The 21,377-nt window shown below is 42.1% G+C and overlaps 1 protein-coding gene across 1 annotated transcript in view; it reads left to right on the forward strand.

The window, feature by feature from the left end:
- IQSEC3 (IQ motif and Sec7 domain ArfGEF 3) overlaps window positions 1-21,377 on the forward strand; it is a 374,477-nt gene that overhangs the window by 255,508 nt on the left and 97,592 nt on the right. Inside the window, exon 5 of the mRNA XM_053718818.1 lies at window positions 11,052-11,213. Coding sequence (XP_053574793.1) covers window positions 11,052-11,213 — 162 coding nt within the window. The remainder of the gene's footprint in view (window positions 1-11,051; window positions 11,214-21,377) is intronic.

The raw sequence follows: 21,377 nt of genomic DNA on the forward strand, positions 1-21,377 counted from the left end.
TACTTAGTAGGAATCCCAGCTTGCATAAAGGGCTCATTAGTTACTGGTGACACTGATAGGAAAAAACGTTTGTTTTTATTGCAAATATAACGTTTTTTGAGGGACTTTAAGGGGTCATTGTGGCTTGTTTAAGCATTATTAATCCACATGGCTTTTTTGAGAAACACTCTGTTGTGTTTCTTTTAGGCCCCATAACATCGAGTGAGGTGGGAGGGGCCTATTTTTGCACCTCTGTTGCGCAGTTTCTTTTCCTCAGAGACATCCAGCTGCTTCTCCTGAGGTTCCTACTGTGTTTGAGGGCTTTAAAGAAGGTTTTTTTCCCCACAAATCGTTCCTAAAGGGCAGGTAGGCGCCACAACAGAGCTGTGGCAAGGTGCTGAACGTTTTTTACCGTTTTTTGACGTTTTGTCAATCCGGTTTTTACATTAAGGGGTTAATTGTTTATTTGCATAGCTGTGCAAAGCTACTAAGGTTTTATGATGCTACTGTAAAAATTTTGTTGAGTTTACTGCTTTTTTACACTGTTTTGCAGAGTTTGTGCAGCTTTTTTTCTCTTAAAGGCACAGTACCGGTTTTTACTAAGTGTTATTTGCTTTGATTAAAGTGTTCTCCAAGCTTGCTTATTGCATTACTAGCCTGTTTAACATGTCTAACATCAAGGAAAATCCTTGTTCAATGTGTTTAGAAGCCATTGTGGAACCCCCTCTTAGAATGTGTCCCACTTGCACTGATATGTCTATAAATTATAAAGAGCATATTTTAGCACTTAAAAATATTGCAATAGATGATTCGCAGACAGAAGGGAAAGAGGGTTTGCCATCTAGCTCTCCCCAAGTGTCACAACCAGTAACGCCCGCACAAGTGACGCCAAGTACCTCTAGTGCGTCGAATTCATTTACTTTACAAGACATGGCCACAGTTATGTATACAACCCTCACAGAGGTTTTATCTAAACTGCCTGGTTTTCAAGGAAAAGCGTGACAGCTCTGGGTTAAGAACAAATGCTGAGCCGTCTAACGCTTTAGTAGCCGTATCCGACATACCCTCACAATGTTCTGAAGTAGGAGTAAGGGATTTGTTATCTGAGGGAGAAATTTCTGATTCAGGAAAGACGCTCCCTCAGACAGATTCTGATATGACGGCCTTTAAATTTAAGCTTGAACACCTCCGCTTATTGCTCAGGGAGGTATTAGCGACTCTAGATGATTGTGACCCTATAGTGGTCCCAGAGAAATTGTGTAAAATGGACAAATACTTAGAGGTTCCTGTTTACATTGATGTTTTTCCAGTCCCTAAGACGATTGTGAATATTGTAACTAAGGAGTGGCATAGACCAGGTATTCCGTTCGCTCCCCCTCCTGTTTTTAAGAAAATGTTTCCCATATCTGACACCATGCTGGACTCGTGGCAGACGATCCGTAAGGTGGAGGGAGCTATTTCTACTCTTGCTAAGCGTACAACTATACCTATCGAAGACAGTTGTGCTTTCAAAGATCCTATGGATAAAAAATTAGAGAGTCTCCTGAAGAAAATTTTTGTTCATCAAGATTTTGTTCTCCAACCTATTGCGTGCATTGTTCCTGTAACTTCTGCAGCTGCTTTCTGGTTCGAGGCTCTAGAAGAGGCTCTTCAGATGGAGACTCCATTAGAGGATATTATGGATAGAATTAAGGCCCTTAAGTTGGCTAATTCTTTCATTACAGATGCCGCTTTCCAACTGGCTAAATTAGCGGCAAAGAATTCAGGCTTTGCCATTTTAGCACGCAGGGCGTTATGGCTTAAGTCCTGGTCTGCTGATGTGTCATCAAAATCTAAACTTTTGAACATCCCTTTCAAAGGAAAGACCCTGTTTCAGGCCTGAACTGAAAGAGATTATTTCAGACATCACTGGAGGGAAAGGCCATGCCCTCCCTCAGGATAAAACAAATAAAATGAGGACCAAACAAAATAATTTTCATTCCTTTCGGAACTTCAAAGGTGGTCCCGCTTCAGCTTCCCCTGCTGCAAAGCAAGAGGGGAATTTTGCCCAATCCAAGTCAGTCTGGAGACCTAACTAGGCTTGGAACAAGGGTAAACAGGCCAAGAAGCCTGCAGCTGCCTCTTAGACAGCATGAAGGGGTAGCTCCCGATCCGGGACCGGATCTAGTAGGGGGCAGACTCTCTCTCTTCGCTCAGGCTTGGGCAAGAGATGTTCACGATTCCTGCGCTTTAGAAATTGTGTCCCAGGGATATCTTCTGGACTTCAAAGACTCCCCCCCAAGGGGGAGATTTCACATTTCTCAATTGTCTGCAAACCAGACAAAGAGAGAGGCGTTTTTACGCTGTGTAGAAGACCTACATACCATGGGAGTGATCCGCCATGTTCCAAAAGAGGAACAAGGGCTAGGGTTTTACTCAAACCTGTTTGTGGTTCCCAAAAAAGAGGGAACTTTCAGACCAATCTTGGATCTCAAAATTCTAAACAAATTCCTCAGAGTACCATCATTCAAGATGGAGACTATTCGGACTATTCTACCGTTGATTCAGGAGGGTCAATATATGACTACCTTGGACTTAAAGGATGCGTATCTACACATCCCTATTCACAGAGATCATCATCAATTCTTCAGATTTGCCTTTCTGGACAGGCATTACCAGTTCGTGGCCCTTCCCTTCGGGTTGGCCACGGCTCCCAGAATTTTCACAAAAGTGCTAGGGTCCCTTTTGGCGGTGCTAAGGCCGCGGGGCATAGCAGTGGCGCCTTATCTAGACGACATCTTAATTCAGGCGTCGACTTTCCAACTAGCCAAGTCTCACACGGACATCGTGTTGGCTTTTCTGAGATCTCACGGGTGGAAGGTGAACATAAAAAAGAGTTCTCTCTTCCCTCTCACAAGAGTTTCCTTCTTAGGTAGAAAAGACTCGGTAGAAATGAAAATATTTCTGACGGAGGTCAGAAAATCAAAACTCTTAACCACTTGCCGAGCTCTTCATTCCATTCCTCGGCCATCAGTGGCTCAGTGTATGGAGGTAATCGGAGTCATGGTAGCGGCAATGGACATAGTTCCTTTTGCCCGCCTTCACCTCAAACCACCACCACAACTATGCATGCCCAAACAGTGGAATGGGGATTATGCAGATTTATCTCCTCAACTGCATCTGGACCAGGAGACCAGAGATTCTCTTCTCTGGTGGTTGTCTCAGGACCACCTGTCTCAGGGAATGTGTTTCCGCAGGCTAGAGTGGCTCATAGTAATGACAGATGCCAGCCTGCTAGGCTGGGGTGCAGTCTGGAACTCCCTGAAAACACAGGGCTTATGGTCTCGGGAGGAAACTCTCCTCCCGATAAACATTCTAGAACTGAGAGCGATATTCAATGTGCTTCAGGCGTGGCCTCAGCTTGCTGCGGCCAAATTCATCAGATTTCAGTCCGACAACATCACAACTGTAGCTTATATTAATCATCAAGGAGGAACATGGAGTTCTCTAGCGATGATGGAGGTAACCAAAATAATCCGATGGGCAGAGGATCACTCTTGCCATCTCTCAGCAATCCATATCCCAGGAGTAGAGAACTGGGAGACGGATTTCCTAATTCGTCAGACTTTTCATCCGGGGGAGTGGGAGCTCCATCCGGAGGTATTTGCCCAGCTGACTCAGCTGTGGGGCACACCAGAATTGGATCTGATGGCGTCCCGTCAGAATGCCAAACTTCCTCGTTACGGGTCCAGGTCCCGGGATCCCCAGGCGGTACTGATAGATGCTCTAGCAGTGCCCTGGTCCTTCAATCTGGCCTTTGTATTTCCACCGTTTCCTCTCCTCCCACGTCTGGTTGCCAGAATCAAGCAGGAGAGAGCTTCGGTGATTCTGATAGCACCTGCGTGGCCACGCAGGACTTGGTATGCAAACCTAGTGGACATGTCATCTGTTCCACCGTGGACTCTGCCAATGAGGCAGGACCTTCTAATCCAAGGTCCATTCATGCATCCAACTCTAATTTCTCTGCGTCTGACTGCGTGGAGATTGAACGCCTGATTCTATCAAAGCGTGGTTTCTCTGAGTCGGTCATTGATACCCTGATTCAAGCTAGAAAGCCTGTCACCAGGGAGATCTATCATAAGATTTGGCGCAAATATTTTTATTGGTGTGAATCCAAGGGTTAATCATGGAGTAAGATTAGGATTCCTAAAATATTGTCTTTTCTCCAAGAAGGATTGGAGAAGGGATTATCAGCTAGTTCCTTAAAGGACAAATATCTGCTTTGTCTATTCTTTTACACAAACGTCTGGCAGATGTCCCAGACGTTCAAGCATTTAGTCAGGCCTTGGTCAGGATCAAGCCTGTATTTAAACCTGTTGCTCCACCATGGAGCCTAAACTTAGTTCTTAAAGTTCTTCAAGGGGTTCCGTTTGAACCTATGCATTCCATAGATATTAAGCTTATATCTTGGAAAGTTTTGTTTTTAGTAGCTATCTCTTTGGCTCGAAGAGTTTCTGAGTTATCTGCTTTACAGTGTGACTCACCTTACCTTGTTTTCCATGCATTTAAGGTGGTTTTGCGTACCAAACCTGGGTTTCTTCCTAAGGTTGTTTCTAATAGGAATATCAATCAGGAAATTGTTGTTCCTTCACTGTGTCCTAATCCTTCATCAAAGAAGGAACGTCTGTTGCACAATCTTGATGTGGTTCGTGCTTTAAAGTTCTACTTACAAGCAACTAAAGATTTCCGTCAAACATCTTCATTGTTTGTTGTTTATTCTGGTAAATGGAGAGGTCAAAAGGCTACGGCTACCTCTTTTTCCTTTTGGCTGAAAAGCATCATCCGTTTGGCTTATGAGACTGCTGGCCAGCAGCCTCCTGAAAGAATTATTGCTCATTCTACTAGAGCAGTGGCTTGCACATGGGCTTTTGAAAATGAGGCTTCTGTTGAACAGATTTGTAAGGCGGCGACTTGGTCTTCGCATCATACTTTTTCCAAATTTTCCAAATTTGATACTTTTGCTTCTTCGGAGGCTATTTTTGGGAGAAAGGTTCTACAAGCAGTGGTGCCTTCCGTTTAAGGTACCTGTCTTGTCCCTCCCTTCATCCATTGTCCTAAAGCTTTGGTATTGGTATCCCACAAGTATGGATGAATTTGTGGACTCGATACATCTTACAAGAGAAAACATAATTTATGCTTACCTGATAAATGTATTTATCTTGTGATGTATCGAGTCCACGGCCCGCCCTGTTTATTTAAGACAGGCAGTATATTTTTATTTAAAAAACTTCAGTCACCACTGCACCCTATAGTTTCTCCTTTTTCTTCCTAGCCTTCGGTCGAATAACTGGGGGATGGAGCTAAGGGAGGAGCTATATAGACAGCTCTGCTGTGGGTGCTCTCTTTGCCACTTCCTGTAGGGAAGGAGAATATCCCACAAGTATGGATGAATCCGTGGACTCGATACATCACAAGAGAAATAAATTTATCAGGTAAGCATAAATTATGTTTTTAATGTACATAGCAACGTCTAGATACAGCCGTCTTTATATGGTTATTGGATGTTTCTGTACGTCAGAAATAAAACGCTCTTTTTAACATCTAAAGAGACAGTATTAAGTGTGTTTCAGCTATTCTTTGTTAGTTCATCCTTTATGACTGAGGATGAAACAAACGCACTCAAGAATAGGGTTAGTTTTTATATTTAAAGGAACGGTATTGTGTTCTATGTTTAAATTTGATTACGATTGGTTCAAATTTATTTTCTTTTGACCGTACTCCCTCTTCGGTGCTTGCTGTTGGGGAGTCTGTTAACAATTGGCCACAAATTTCTCCTATTGGTTCTTATCGAAATTTTATGGCCTTCATGCAGTGACCTGCGTGTCCTTCACACTCCATTCGGGGTTAGGATGCTTTCTTTATTTTCCCATGAATTGGAAGCATTGCTGGAGGTCTTGCTATTCTAACGTTTTCTTCATGTTACTGAGAAGTTCAGTTTCAGATGGAATTGGTGACTTAGGCATTCCTTATATTTACAACACTGTTTTCCCTGGCTGTATCGGCTAAAGGCTGGACGATATTCCTTTGGGGTGAAGGAGTAGTTTCCATCACTACCTGAACTTCTATACCCCTAGAGGATAGTTCTAATGGACTAAAATTTGCTATGGGCCTCACGACAGTGTTTCCAATGGTGACCGTCTGTGTACTTTGCTGCTGTTTCCAAGACAGCATGAAGGGTCGGCCCCCGATCCGGGACCGGTTCTAGTAGGGGGCAGACTTTCTCTCTTTGTCCAGGCTTGGATAAGAGACATTCAGGATCCCTGGACACTAGAAATTGTGTCTCAGGGATTTCAGTTGGAGTTCAAAAATTCCTTCCCAAGAGGAAGTTTTCTTCTTTCACGATTATCTGTAAACCAGCTAAAAAGAGAGGCGTTCTTATGCTGTGTAAGAGATCTTTCCTCCATGGGAGTAATATGTTCCATTCCAATTCAGGAACAGGGACAGGGGTTTTATTCAAATCTCTTGGTAGTTCCCAAAAAAGAGGGAACGTTCCAACCTATTTTAGACCTCTAGAGTCTAAACAAGTTTCTCAGAGTTCCATCCTTCCAGGTGGAAACTATTCGTACCATTCTTCCATTGATCCAGGAGGGTCAATTTATGACTACCGTGGATCTAAAGGATGCATATCTGCATGTTCCTATCCACAAAGATCATCACAAGTTCCTCCGTTTTGCCTTTCTGGACAAACATTTTCAGTTTGTGGCTCTTCCTTTCGGTCTGGCCACAGCGCCCAGAATTTTCACAAAGGTTCTGGGGTCTCTGCTGGCGGTTCTCAGACCACGGGGCATTGCAGTGGCGCCCTATCTGGACGATATCCTAATCCAGGCGTCGTCTTATCAGCTGACAAAGTCTCATACCGACATTGTTCTGTCCTTTCTAAGGACTCACGGGTGGAAAGTGAATCTAAAAAAGAGTTAGTTAATTCCACAGACCAGGGTTCCTTTCTTGGGAATGCTAATCGACTCTCTATCCATGAAGATCTTTTTGATGGATGTCAGAAAGTTAAAGATTCTGAATACATGCCGAGCCCTTCAGTCCAATCCTTGGCCGTCAGTGGCTCAGTGCATGGAGGCAATTGGATTGATGGTAGCGGCAATGGACATCATTCCGTTTTCTCGTTTTCATCTCAGACCTCTACAACTGAGCATGTTAAGACAGTGGAATGGAGATTATGCAAATTTGTCTCCTCAAATAGATCTAGATCAGGAGACAAGGGACTCTCTTCTATGGTGGTTGTCGCCGGATCATCTGTCCCAGGGGACATGCTTCCCCAGACCCTCATGGGTGATAGTGACAACGGACGCCAGCCTGTTAGGATGGGGAGCTGTCTGGAACTCCCTGAGGGCTCAGGGGGTATGGACTCGATCGGAGTCTCTACTTCCCATCAATATCCTGGAGTTGAGAGCAATATTCAATGTGCTTCATGCTTGGCCTCAGTTGGCTTCGGACAAATTCATCAGATTCCAGTCGGACAACATTATGACTGTAGCTTACATCAATCATCAGGGAGGAACAAGGAGTTCCTTAGCGATGACAGAAGTAGCCAAGATAATTCAGTGGGCGGAGGCTCACTCTTGTTATCTGTCGGCAATCTACATCCCAGGAGTGGAGAACTGGGAAGCGGATTTTCTGAGCAGACAGACTTTTCTTCCAGGGGAATGGGAACTCCATCCAGAGGTATTTGCCAACCTGATTCTCAAGTGGGGCAGGCCGGAGTTGGATCTTATGGCATCTCGTCAGAATGCCAAGCTTCCAAGATACGGGTCCAGGTCCAGGGATCCCCAGGCCGAACTGATAGATGCCTTGGCAGTGCCTTGGTCCTTCAGCCTAGCTTATTTGTTTCCTCCATTTGCTCTCCTTCCCCAGGGGATTGCCCGGGTCAAGCAGGAGAAGGCATCGGTGATACTCATCACCCCTGCGTGGACAGGACTCGCAGGACTTGATATGCCGATCTGGTGGACATGTCATCCCAGCCTCCGTGGAAGCTTCCATTGAGGAACGACCTTCTCATTCAGGGACCCTTCCATCATCCAAATCTAGCTTCTCTGCAGCTAACTGCTTGGAGATTGAATGCTTAATTTTATCTAAGCGTGGGTTTTCTGATTCGGTTATAGATACTTTGATTCAGGCGCGTAAGCCTGTTACTAGGAAAATTTACCATAAGATATGGCGTAAATATCTTTATTGGTGCAAATCCAAGGGCTACTCATGGAGTAGGGTTAGGATTCCCAGGATTTTGCCTTTTCTCCAAGATGGATTGGAGAAAGGGTTGTCAGCGAGTTCCTTAAAGGGACAGATTTCTGCTTTGTCTATTTTGTTGCACAAACGTCTGGCAGATGTTCCAGATGTTCAGTCTTTTTGTCAGGCTCTGACTAGAATCAGGCCTGTGTTTGGACCAATTGCTCCTCCTTGGAGTTTGAATTTAGTTCTTAAGGTTCTTCAAGGGATCCCATTTGAACCTATGCATTCCATTGATATTAAGTTATTATCTTGGAAAGTTTTGTTTTTGGTTGCTATTTCTTCTGCTTGCAGAGTTTCTGAGCTTTCAGCATTACAATGTGATTCTCCTTATCTTATTATTCATTCGGATAAGGTAGTGTTACGTACCAAACCTGGGTTTCTTCCTATGGTTGTTTTGACTAAAAATATTAATCAGGAAATTGTTGTTCCTTCCTTGTGTCCTAATCCTTCTTCTAAGAAGTAGCGACTGTTACATAATTTGGATGTGGTCCGTGCCTTGAAGTTTTACTTACAGGCAACTAAGGATTTTCGTCAATCTTCTTCCCTGTGTGTTGTGTTTGCTGGGAAGCGTAGGGGTCAGAAAGCTACGGCTACCTCTCTTTCTTTTTGGCTGAAGAGTATCATCTGTTTTGCATATGAGACTGCTGGCCAGCAGCCTCCTGAATGAATTACAGCTCACTCCACTAGGGCTGTGGCTTCCTCATGGGCATTCAAAAATTATGCTTCTATTGAACAGATTTGCAAAGCTGCAACTTGTTCTTCTCTTCACACTTTTTCCAAATTTTCCAAATTTGATACTTTTGCCTCGTCTGAGACTGTTTTTGGGAGAAAAGTTCTTCAAGCAGTGGTGCCTTCAATCTTTGTTCCCTGTCTTGTCCCTCCCTTTCATCCGTGTCCTATAGCTTTGGTATTGTATCCCATAAGTAAGGATGAAATCCGTGGACTCATCGAATCTTGTAAAAGAAAAAGGAAATTTATGCTTAACTGATAAATTTGTTTCTTTTACGATACGATGAGTCCACGGCCCACCCTGTTTTTCTAAGACAGGTCTTTTATTTGTGTTAAACTTCAGTCACCTGTGCACCTTGGCTTTTCCTTTCTCTTCCTAACTTCGGTCGAATGACTGGAGTGGGAGGGAAGGGAGGAGCTATATGTACACTTCTGCTGTGGTTCTCTTTGTCTCCTCCTGTTAACCAGGAAGTGATATCCCATAAGTAAGGATGAAATCCGTGGACTCATCGTATTGTAAAAGAAACAAATTTATCAGGTAAGCATAAATTTCCTTTTTTTTGATTAAACAAAAGAGTGCTGTTTTCCCTGTCATTTAAAGGTATCTCTAGACTTTGAGATCCTAATCTCTATCTGGTAGTTTTTGGTTTGACTGAATTAAATATGGGTATGCACCATAAATAAGTTATTATGCTTCTGTAAGACACACACCTTTTTGAGAATATGACCTTTATAATATAATCTTTATGTAAAGTTTACCTGCCTGAGGAAACAGCGTGGTTAGCGCTGAGAAACGCGTAGCGCGTTATACTGATAAAATTGGTTCATTTTTATCTGCAAAATTGTTTTTACATTTTTATTATAAAACTTTTTTTATATACTGGAGTCTCCGTTCCTTCATTGATTGCCAAAAGAATTTGAAGCAGCAAACAACCCTGGTTATAATGTGCACTGGGCAACTATAATATAGCCAGCAGGCTACAATTGCACTATAGTGTGCTTTACACTTTTTGAGTATCCATCTGTTGGGAACAGAAAGTGGGTTTAAAGTGAAGGTTAAGTTTTAGGTATTACACTTCTTTCCCTGTAAATACTATCCAAATAAATGTGAGTTTAATTCATCAAAATTTTAGTATCGCTATATTAATGTATTTATTACCTGTTCTTTATCCTATTCATCAGACTGTTAAAACATCCCGTTTTTTTTTGTTTTTTTTTCTTATCCAGGTCACGTTTTTTTCACAGCCAATTGAGACACTGGCCGTTAGGCGGCCGTCAAATTACGTCACGCAAAACTCTCTCAAATGCGCATGCGTTGTATTCAATTCCTATCGGTTAGTCTCAATGCGCGTTCTAGTTTTGCGCATGCGCTTTCTTCAATTCCTCCGGCTACGTCTTGGGTATTGACAAAGCTGCAACTGTATCACGCCTGCGCTTTAGCTCAAACAAATTTTTCGGTCACGCAGGCGCAAATCCCACTTACAGCGAGTGGTGCGCATGCGCAATTGCTCCTGAAAACATGAACGAGCTTTTGAATGACGTACAGAGCGGGTGGGACTGCTCTGTACGTAATGTAATGAATAATCCGGAAATCAATGGAGGGAGGAGCTACAAACGGCCGGGAGAGTAAATATAACATGTTTATAAAACAAGAATATATATACTAATGTTAAAAAAAAATTTTTTGCGATCATGGTATTTAGGACTTAACTAATATATTACAGGCAACAAAACCTCAAAACTTAACCTTCACTTTAATCTAACTTACTCACCTGCACTAGGAGTCGCCCTCTGTATTCTTTTACTTTTCAAATTCAGATTATTGCATTTGTGGCAGATGGACGATTATATTTGCTCAAGTTTAATTAGAAGAGTGTTATGGATAGATAATAAGCACATGAATGTTTTTATGTATTAGATCTTTTTGAGGTACAAGTGACATTTGTATTTGAGGGTTTCAACTAAGATATCCTGGTACTATAGGAGGGTAATTTACAGTCTACCTGGTAACTTAAATGTAGTAGACTAAATTTGGATTTTCATTCCCTCATTTTATTTTGCAGTAATCCTGACAAAGGGATCCAGTTCCTGATTTCTCGAGGTTTTATCCCGGACACTCCCATTGGAGTGGCACATTTCCTGCTGCAAAGGAAGGGGCTAAGTAGACAAATGATTGGGGAATTTCTGGGAAACAGCAAGAAGCAGTTCAACCGTGACGTTCTTGAGTGAGTGATTTCCATGTACCAACATTTCATACAGTATACATAAAGCAATATCCCCAAACACTCTTTATTTTTCTTTAAAAATAAAAAATAAAAACATTTTATCCTGTCATTAATAAAAAAAAAAATGTTATCCTGCCTTGAAAACCCCCCCACATGTTATCCTGCCCTGAATGAAAAAAGTAACACACATGTTTTTCTGTCCTAAATAAAAATTAATAAAAATCATGTTATCCTGCCTTGAATAAAAAAACAACAAAAAAACAATGTTATCCTGCCCTGAATAAAAAAACAACAAAAATACAACGTTATCCTGCCCTGAATAAAAAAAAACATGTTATCCTGCCCTGAATAATAAAGTTTCTTCTAAAGTTATGAATGCATGTATCCACTAATATGATTAGTTAAACCAACATACTGTACCTGGGAAGTATGGTATGCATTCATTTTAGAAAAAGACAAAACAGCATTTATTGTACACACATCAAAAGTAACAAAAAATTATTACAGTTAGTGAGTCAACTATTAATGGAGACATCTGACACAGTTTGGGTAATGCTGTATTCATAGATAACCTCTAATATATCTTTGGGAGTTTTTTTTAACAGACAGTAATTTGCCCCTAGGGATTGTACGCAAACAGTGCATTTTCTGTTCCAGCTCATCACTTTCTGCTCTTTTATATGCATAGATAGATCTTTTATTTTTATTTTTATTTTTTTATTTTTTTTACTTTTAAGGTCTCTTTACAAGGACATGATACTGAAATGTTAAAGCAACTAAAAGTGATGCAGCATTGCTATAAAAAGATGACAAGAAAGTATCGCCTGAACATCTGTATGTAAAAAAGGAAGTTATTTTACCTCAAATATTACTTATAATCACATCCTTTTGTAAAGGAATTTTAAGCAGCCAATCAGTATGCTAGTCCCAGGACTTGCTAGGTAGTGTGCATGTGGCATGTGCAGGCACAGTCATGTTATTTTCCTATTCAGTTTATGGCAGATTACTATGAAATCTTGCAACATTTCAGTAAAATCTCTTGAGATCACACTCACAGTAAAGCAAAGTATGACATCAGCACTGATGAAGTTGATTGGCTGTTGTGTTTTTTTCCCCCCAACATGCTGACAGTAGCTGAAGGATAGCTATTCACACAGCACATACTATTGTGAGCTGAAATAACTTTGAGGTAAAATATCTTTCTTTTTTACAAAGATCTCTTTCAAGTGTTTTAGCATATGGGTATTATGTCCCTTTAATTGCAATCCTTTAAAATTAGCACAACAGCTATTATACTATAAATACTGATCCTAAAATACTCCCTATTATCCAAAGATAATTACAACAAAATAATAACATGCCAAGTATTTAACCATTAACAGAAATGTTATCTTGGAAACAACCCGATAAAGTATGACTTATCACTAATTATTAACAGTAAAAATATAAATAAATAAATCATGGCAGCAGTGCGTTTTACCTGAGCTATGGAAATAGGTCATTCTGCATAACTGAACATCTATCATATAGCTCACGTCCTCTGAGCACAAGATTGCTTCTGAGTTACATATTTCTGCAACAATAGAAATATGTGAGATGGAAATTTTTGAGACTAAAGTAAGATTTAGAAATTTAATATCAGGAAAGCAGGGGGATTAAAAAGCAGCTGCTAAATGTAGGGATTAGGTATGTCTCTGTGTGCAGTTAAAAATAAAAGAGATGTTAAGTTTAAGGACAGAAAAGTTAAAAAGAAAAGGGGCACAAAATTAATTGGGATTTACAGTAATTGGTGATGATGACGTTTTGGGTACCTTGGTCAGCACCCAGAAGTACAAGTTCTAAACCTCCTTTGCCTCCTTATCATTCTCCTCTTCACAAATATTTACTTGGAATTAAGCTATGTTAAATGAACAAAATGGTCATTTTTCCCTAGTGGGATTGTAGATATAGTTCCTGTTGAGTGGAAAAACATGTTACAGTAAATACTGAAATATATTGTGTACAATATGAACCAAAATGTATTATTCTCTTTTGAAGACCACAGCCTTCCTCTGTCTCTCCCTTGACTACAAAACCATAGCTCTTCTTCTTGTCAACATAGATCTCAGAGGGGTCAACGACACTAGCATTAGCCCAAATCCACATTTTCCAATAGAATGAGGGAGCCCAAGTACCGATAGATGGAGAAGGTTTATTCCAAAGTTAAAAGCTGGATACAATAAAAGCTCAAATTATAAAAAACTAGAATAACATGCTTAAATGATCAATTTGTTTCGACTATTACATCACATTTTTCAAGAGCGTAACACGTTCAATGAAAGAGCTTCTGCATCTATCAGCATCTGGACTCCCTCGTCCTATGGAAAACAGACTTGGGCTGAAGCCGGTATAGTTCCCTTTAGGCAATGACATTTTCAATTTGTGTTATTGTGTGTGTGTGTGTGTATATATATATATATATATAAAATAGAAACATAGAAAAATAGAAAACTTGAATGAATGATAATCTAGTCTTTCTGTATTTATAATCTATATTTCCTTCTTAATATAAGGAGAATCCACGGCTTCATTCCTTACTGTTGGGAAATACTGAACCTGGCTACCAGGAGGAGGCAAATACACCCCAGCCAAAGGCTTAAATACCTCCCCCACTTCCCCCATCCCCCAGTCATTCTTTGCCTTTCGTCACAGGAGGATGGCAGAGAAGTGTAAGAAGATTTCAGAGTAGTTCCTTAGGAGGGGTATCTGTCCTTCGATATGGGACTGGAGTTTTAAATAGTCTTGTCAGCCTCTCAGTGAGAGCATTGACGAAAGTTACAGTCTGATGCAGGGAGAGTCTTTCTGCGAACCCATCCAGACTGCATGCTAACAGCTCCTTAAGCAATCAGTGTTGACGAGTTTCACTGCCTGCGTGTTTTCTTCACTCAAGTCCATGTCAGGAGCGATGCTACAAGACTGTCACACTTAAGAGGCTGTGTTTCTGTTCCACAGCATGAATTCTGGTAAGATCGTTTCAATTTTTATATATATATATTGAAAACGCTAGAAGACAGGGTCACAGTGTGGCTCCTTTTATCTTAATAGAATCATGGGTTAATATCTCCTGAGGGGGATTATTGAACAGTGGGGATTAATTAAATGTGTTGCTTTGATTTTATGCTGCTTATGTGTGAGATTTTATTGGGTTCATAGACTGTTTGTTAGATGACTGGAACGCTGCACAGCTTATAGCTTGGCACACTTTTTCTCATAGCAGGGGCGGTCCTGCCTTGCGCACCACGTGACGGGGTGTGGTCTCACTTTTATTTCCTCTTTCCTGACCGAGCTGGCTGTCGGAGAAGACACCTTTTCTCCGTATTGTCTGGGTCCAGCTGGTGGTGAGTGCCCCAGCCATTGGGAGTATAAAGGTGCGGTTTTTTGAGAAAGAAAAAGATCATTTTATTCTGTGTCCTACTGTCATTAGCTTAAGATATGGAGGATTCTGATATTCTTGATGGTACTCCCTTTATTCCAAATAGTAATACCTGTTTATATTTTGAGGAGGCCTTGGTTTGCCCGCCCTCTCAACTATGTTCCACATGCCTCAACAAAGTTAGTATGTCTATGAAGGTTAAAACCTTTATTACCACTGAGCTGTCCACCTCTGAGTACTCGCCGTCCCGTGAGGTGCATACCCATCAGTCATCTACCTCATCACATGCAGCTTCCCATAGCACGCCTGATCCTCCATCTGGAGGGAGCCTTTTACCATCAGACTTTACCGCGCACTTAAACACGGTAGTGTCTGAGGTCCTTAGTGCTTTACCTCGCCCTGCCAAGCGCAAGCGAAAGGTTAAACATAGCTCTCCGGTCCAGGGGTCATCAAGTGATTTATTGGATTTATCTGTTTTTCAATTATCCAAGGATGGGTCACACTCTGTAAAAATGGTGAACATTATTAAGAAAGAGTGGAATAGAATTGGATCTACCTTTTCCCCTTTGTCTTCCTTTAAAAAATTCTTCCCGGTCTCGGACTCTCAATTGGAGTTGTGGGGTTCCGTTTCTAAGGTGGATGGTGCTATCTCCACACTGGCCAAGCGTCTTACTATCCCGCTTGAGGTTAACTCGTCGTTCAGAGAGCCGATGGATAAAAAGATGGAAACTTTTCTCAGAAAAATGTTTCAGCATACCGGATACTTGTTTCAACCGGCAGCGGCTGTTGCTGGAGCTGCAACCTACTGGTGTGACTACTTATCGGAATTAATCGAGGTGGAAGGTCCCCTCGACTTTATCCAAGAAAGAATTAAGGCCTTGAGAATTGCTAATTCTTTTATCTTTGATGCAAACATGCAGATCATTTGCCTAAATGCTAAGATTTATGTTTTTTCAATGCAGACCGTTGGGCGCTCTGGCTGAAATCCTGGTCTGCGGATATGACTTCTAAGTCTAGACTCCATTCCCTTCCTTTTAAGGGAAAGATTTGATTTGGTCCAGGCCTGGACTCCATTAGCTTCACGGTTACAGGGGGCAAGGGTGCCTTCCTACAGCAGGATAAGAAGAACAAGTTTAAGGGACAAGGCTCTAATTTTCATTCCTTTCGTTCTGAGAAATCCCAATGACAACAGTCCTTCTCTAAGCCTGAGCAAACCAAGATTACTTGGAAGCTTTCTCAATCCTGGAATAAATCCAAGCAGAACAAGAAGCCTGCCGAGACCAAGTCGGCATGAAGGGGCGGCCACTGATCCGGCTCTGGATCGTGTAGGGGGCAGACTGTTGATGTTTTCAGACGCTTGGTTCAGAGACGTGCAGGATCCATGGGTAGCTCAGGGATACAAGATAGGTTGCAAATCTCAACTACCCAAGGGCATATTTCTCCTTTCAAGCCTGTCTTCAAGGCCAGAAAAGAGGGAAGCCTTTCTGGGGTGCGTGCGGGATCTGTCATCCCTAGGGGTCATTATCCCAGTTCCTATCTCAGAAAGAGGTTTGGGATACTATTCAAACCTGTTTGTGGTCCCAAAGAAGCAGGGGACTTTCTGCCCAATTCTGGACCTAATGTGCTTAAACAAGTTTCTAAATGTCCCCTCGTTCAAGATGAAGACAATAATGTCCATCCTTCCTCTAGTTCAGGAAGGACAACTCATGACCACTATAGATCTGAATGATGCTTACCTTTATGTTCCAATCCACAAGGATCACTTCTAGTTCCATTTTTACGAATGTTCTACGGGCTCTTCTGGCTGTTGCCAGAACCCGGGGTATAGCAGTAGCTCCCTACTTGGACGATATTCTGGTACAAGCACCATCTTTTCGTCTGGCGGAGGACCATTCGGTATCTCTTCTCTTTCTTCTTCGATCTCATGGATGGAAGATAAACTTAGAAAAGAGGTCTCTGATTCCAAGCACCAAGGTAGAATTCCTGGGTACTAGGGCTGCACGATTAATTGCGGATGCGGTTTTAAACCATGATTAATCGCTGCGGTTTAAAAACCGCAAGAGTACGCAATTTAAAAAAGATTAAAAATCTTCAGATCGTCATGAAAACGGAGACGGAGAGTGAGGATGAGAGGCGGACCAGTGTGCGGCCGTGGGCGGCTCTGAGAATGCCTGCGAAACTGCCATTTTGGAAGAGATTGAAGAGTGTGTGGGAGTCATCTGGAAGTGGTGTGGCGGTGGTCAAGCGTTGGTGTGGTGGTGGGACAGCTCAAAGTTGTGAGCAATAAAGTGAGTATTGTACAAAAACTTTAAACAGCCTTACTGACTTTTTTTTTTTACTTCTGTGACGCATAACATTGAGTTTGATTACATTTTACAATATATTTTATTTATAAATGTTCATTAAGGGTTGCTTCTTGCCTGTAGGATGTATTGTGAAGTTAATTGTAAAATATAATATATTCAACATGATGTTACAAAAATATATATAAAATAATATCTACTAGTCTACTCTATCTCTCTCATCTATCTAGTAGATAGATTATATAGAGGATGAATGATATATAGACTTACTTACTAGATAGAGATAGATGATAAATGTGATTATATTTATTTAATATATACTTTAGTTGAGTCAAGTGTAGATTCCCAGAAGGTAGATAATCAATCATCAGTACATACAGTGCACAACAATTTTTTTATTATATTTTGCCTCTAATTATAAGTGTTAATTTTAAGTTTACATTAAAATTAAATGTTTTATTGAAAAATTAAGGTGTTATAGTAATTTTTAATAAAATTGCGATTAAATCGCAATCCAATTTTTTTTCCCCACCCATATCGCCCAGCCCTACTGGGTACTATAATAGACTCCATATCCATGAGGATATTTCTGACAGACCAGAGACGTTGCAAGCTAGCTTCGGCATGTCTTGCCCTCCAGACCTCCTTAAGGCCATCTGTGGCTCAGTGTATAGAGGTAATTTGTGTCATGGTGTCCAGCATGGACATAATTCCCTTTGCCAGGTTCCATCTCAGACCGTTACAACTGTGCATGCTGAGGCAGTGTAATGGAGATCAGTATGATCTGTCTCAACATATTTCCCTGGACAACCGGTCGAGAGAATCGCTCTCTGGGTGGCTCTGTCCAGATCATCTCTCCTGAGGGACATCTTTTCTAAGACCATCCTGGAAGATTGTGACTACGGACGCGAGTCTATCAGGATGGGGAGCTGTTTGGGGTACCAAGAAAGCACAGGGCTTGTGGTCTCGGGAGGAACGCTCCCTCCCGATCAACCTTCTGGAACTTCGAGCAATCTTCAATGCTCTGAAGGCTTGGCCTCTTCTGGGTTTGTCCCAGTTTATCAGATTCCAATCAGACAATATAACCTTGGTTGCTTATTTTAACAACCAGGGGGGAACGAGAAGCTCCCTAGCAATGAGGGAAGTATCTCGGATTCTGGGGTGGGCAGAGGCCCACAGCTGTTTGCTTTCAGCGATCCACATTCCGGGTGTGGACAACTGGGAAGCGGATTTTCTCAGCAGACAAACTTTTCATCCGGGGGAATTGTCTCTCCATCCCGAAGTGTTTGCGGAGATATGCTGCAGGTGGGGGACGCCAAGGATAGATCTTATGGCATCTCATCTCAATACCAAGCTACCCAGATATGGGTCGAGGTCCAAGGATCCTCAAGCGGAGCTAATAGATGCATTAGCAGTGCCTTGGAGGTTCAATCTATTTTCCCTTTTCCCGCCGTTACCACTCCTTCCTCGTGTAGTGGCCCGCATCAAGCAGGAGCAAGCTTCAGTGATACTGATTGCTCCATTGTGGCCGCGAAGGATGTGTTTGCGGATCTGGTGGGGATGTCATCTTCTCCTCCATGGAAGTTACCTTGTCACAGGGATCTGCTGGAACAATGTCCTTTTGTTCATCAATCTAGATTCTCTGATTGCGTGGAGATTAAACACTTAGTCCTAGCTAAGAGAGGTTTTTCTGAGAGAGTTATTGATACTGTCATTCATGCTCGTAAGCCGGTTACTCGTCGCATCTATCATAAGGTGTGGAGAACCTATTTATTCTGGTGTGAAGAACTTGGGATTCCCCTGGCATAAAGTTAAGGTTGCCAGGATCCTATCGTTTCTCCAGGATGGACTGGGGAAGGGTCTTTCTGCCAGTTCCCTAAGGGGACAGATCTCGTCCCTGTCTGTTTTACGGCACAAGAGGCTCTCTGAGCTTCCAGATGTACAGTCTTTTGTTAAGGCTCTGATTAGGATCAGACCCGTGTTCAGATCTAAGGCTCCTCCTTGGAGTCTGAATCTTGTTCTTAAAGTTTTGCAGTGGGCTCCGTTTGAGCCTATGCATGAAATAGACATTAAGTTGTTATCCTCGGAGGTTATTTTCCTTCTGGCTATTGCTTCTGTGTGCAGAGTATCTGAGATTGCCGCCTTGCAATGTGAGCCTCCATATCTGGTGTTCCATTCCGATAAGGCTGTCCTACGTACTAAGTTAGGGTTTCTCCCTAAGGTCGTGCCAGACCGCAACATCAATCAAGAGATTGTGGTTCCTTCCTTGTGTCTTCATCCTTCTTCTTTGAAGTAACGTTTGCTTCATAATTTGGACGTGGTTCGAGCCTTGAAGTTCTATCTTCAGGCTACTAAGGATTTTACACTCCTTCCTTGTTTGTTGCCTATTCTGGGAAGCGTAAGGGGCAGAAGGTCTCTGTGACTTCCTTGTCTTTTTGGTTAAGGAGTTTTATCCGCTTAGCTTATGAGACAGCGGGACATAAGCCTCTTCAGAGAATTACGGCTCATTCTACTTGACTTGGCTTCCTCTTGGGCCTTTAAGAACAAGGCCTCTATGGATAAGATTTGTAAGGCGACTACCTGGTCCTCCTTACATACTTTTTCTAAATTTTACAAGTTTGATGTTTTTGCCTTTGGGAGAAAGATTTTGCAGGCTGTGGTGCCCTCAGATTAGGGTCCACATCTCTTTTTGTCCCTCCCGTTATCATTCAGTGTCCTCTAGAGCTTGGGTATAAGTTTCCCAACAGTAAGGAATTAAGCCGTGGACTCTCCTTATATTAAGAAGGAAAACATAAATTATGCTTAACAGATAATTTAATTTCCTTCTGTATAAGGAGAGTCCACGGCCCCCACCTGTGTTCTCCGATGGACGGCCCCCTAAATTATGTTTTTCTTCTGGTACATTATATACTACGATATTTCTCCTACTGTTCCTTGTTCCCTCGGCAGAATGACTGTTGGATTGGGGAAGTGGGAGAGGTATTTAAGCCTTTGGCTGGGGTGTCTTTGCCTCCTCCTGGTGGCCAGGTTCAGTATTTTTATTTCTAAAGAGCCTAATGTCTCTCAGGATGATGCTGTTCAGGCAATGCCACAGCTTTTTCCTCAAAGTCCCAAGCCACTTTGGCGTCACATACAGTACCCTGCAGTTACTCTCAGCCTCCTGGAGGAGTTTATTTGCCTGCAGAATTTGCTGCTCAGGTATCTTCAACGGTATCTGCGGCATTATCTGCTTTCCCTATACTGCAGGAAAAACCCAAGAGGAAGATTAGAGATTCAGATAGTAAGGTTTCTGCTCCATCTTTTGCTACGCTAAGAAATCTAGTAAACTTAATAAATACTACGATGTTCCTACCTCTGTGGAAGTGTTTCCTGTTCCAGACCGTGCAACGTAGATTATTGCACAGGAATGGGAGAAGCCAGGGATACCTTTTTCCCCTTCTCCTGTCTTTAAAAAGATGTTTCTTGTCGCTGACTCCATTAAGGATTTATGGCGCAAGGTGCCTAAAGTAGAAGGGGCCATTTCTACACTGGCTAAGAGAACTACTATTCCTATAGAGGATAGCTGCTCTTTTAAGGATCCAATAGACAAAAACCTGGAGGCTTTTTTGAAGAAGATGTATGTTCATCAAGGTCTTCAATGGCAATCTGCAGTTTGTATTGCCACTGTGTCAAGTGCGGCATCTTATTGGTTCGATGCCTTGTCTGATTCACTTCAGGTAGAGACTCCTTTGGAGGAGATCCAAGACAGAATTAAGGCTCTCCGGCTAGCCAATTCCTTTATTTCTGATGCTACCATGCAAGTTATTAAACTGGGAGCCAAGATATCTGGCTTTGCTGTGCTAACCCGCAGGGCGTTGTGGCTAAAATCTTGGTAAGCGGATGTTACCTCTAAGTCCAAGCTTTTGATGCTTCCTTACAAGGGTAGGACCTTGTTTGGACCGGGTCTGGCAGAAATCATTTCTGATATTACTGGTGGGAAAGGGTCTTTTCTACCACAAGATAACAGACCTAAAGGACGTCAAAGTAATTTTTGTTCCTTTTGTAACTTCAAAGGAAAGTCTTCCTCTTCCAAACAGGAACAGTCCAAGTCTTTTTGGAAGCCCTCTCAGTCTTGGAACAAGGGGAAGCAATCAAATAAACCTGCTGCTGAGTCTAAGTCAGCATGAAGGGGTTGACCTTGGTCCAGGCTCGGATTATGTGGGGGCAGACTTTCTCTGTTTTGTCAAGAATGGATACGAGATGTCTCAGATCCCTGGGCTGTGGACTTAGTATCTCAGGGTTACAAAATAGAATTAAAAACTTTTCCTCCCAAGGGCAGGTTCTTCCTCTCAAGATTATCTGCATAACAGATAAAAAGAGGCATTCTTGAGCTGCGTTCAGGACCTTTTCTCCATGTTAATGATAGTTCCAGTACAGGAACAGGGCCTAGGATTTTATTCCAATCTGTTT

Source organism: Bombina bombina, chromosome 6 (assembly GCF_027579735.1).
Source record: "Bombina bombina isolate aBomBom1 chromosome 6, aBomBom1.pri, whole genome shotgun sequence".
NCBI classification, from domain to species: Eukaryota; Metazoa; Chordata; class Amphibia; order Anura; family Bombinatoridae; genus Bombina; species Bombina bombina.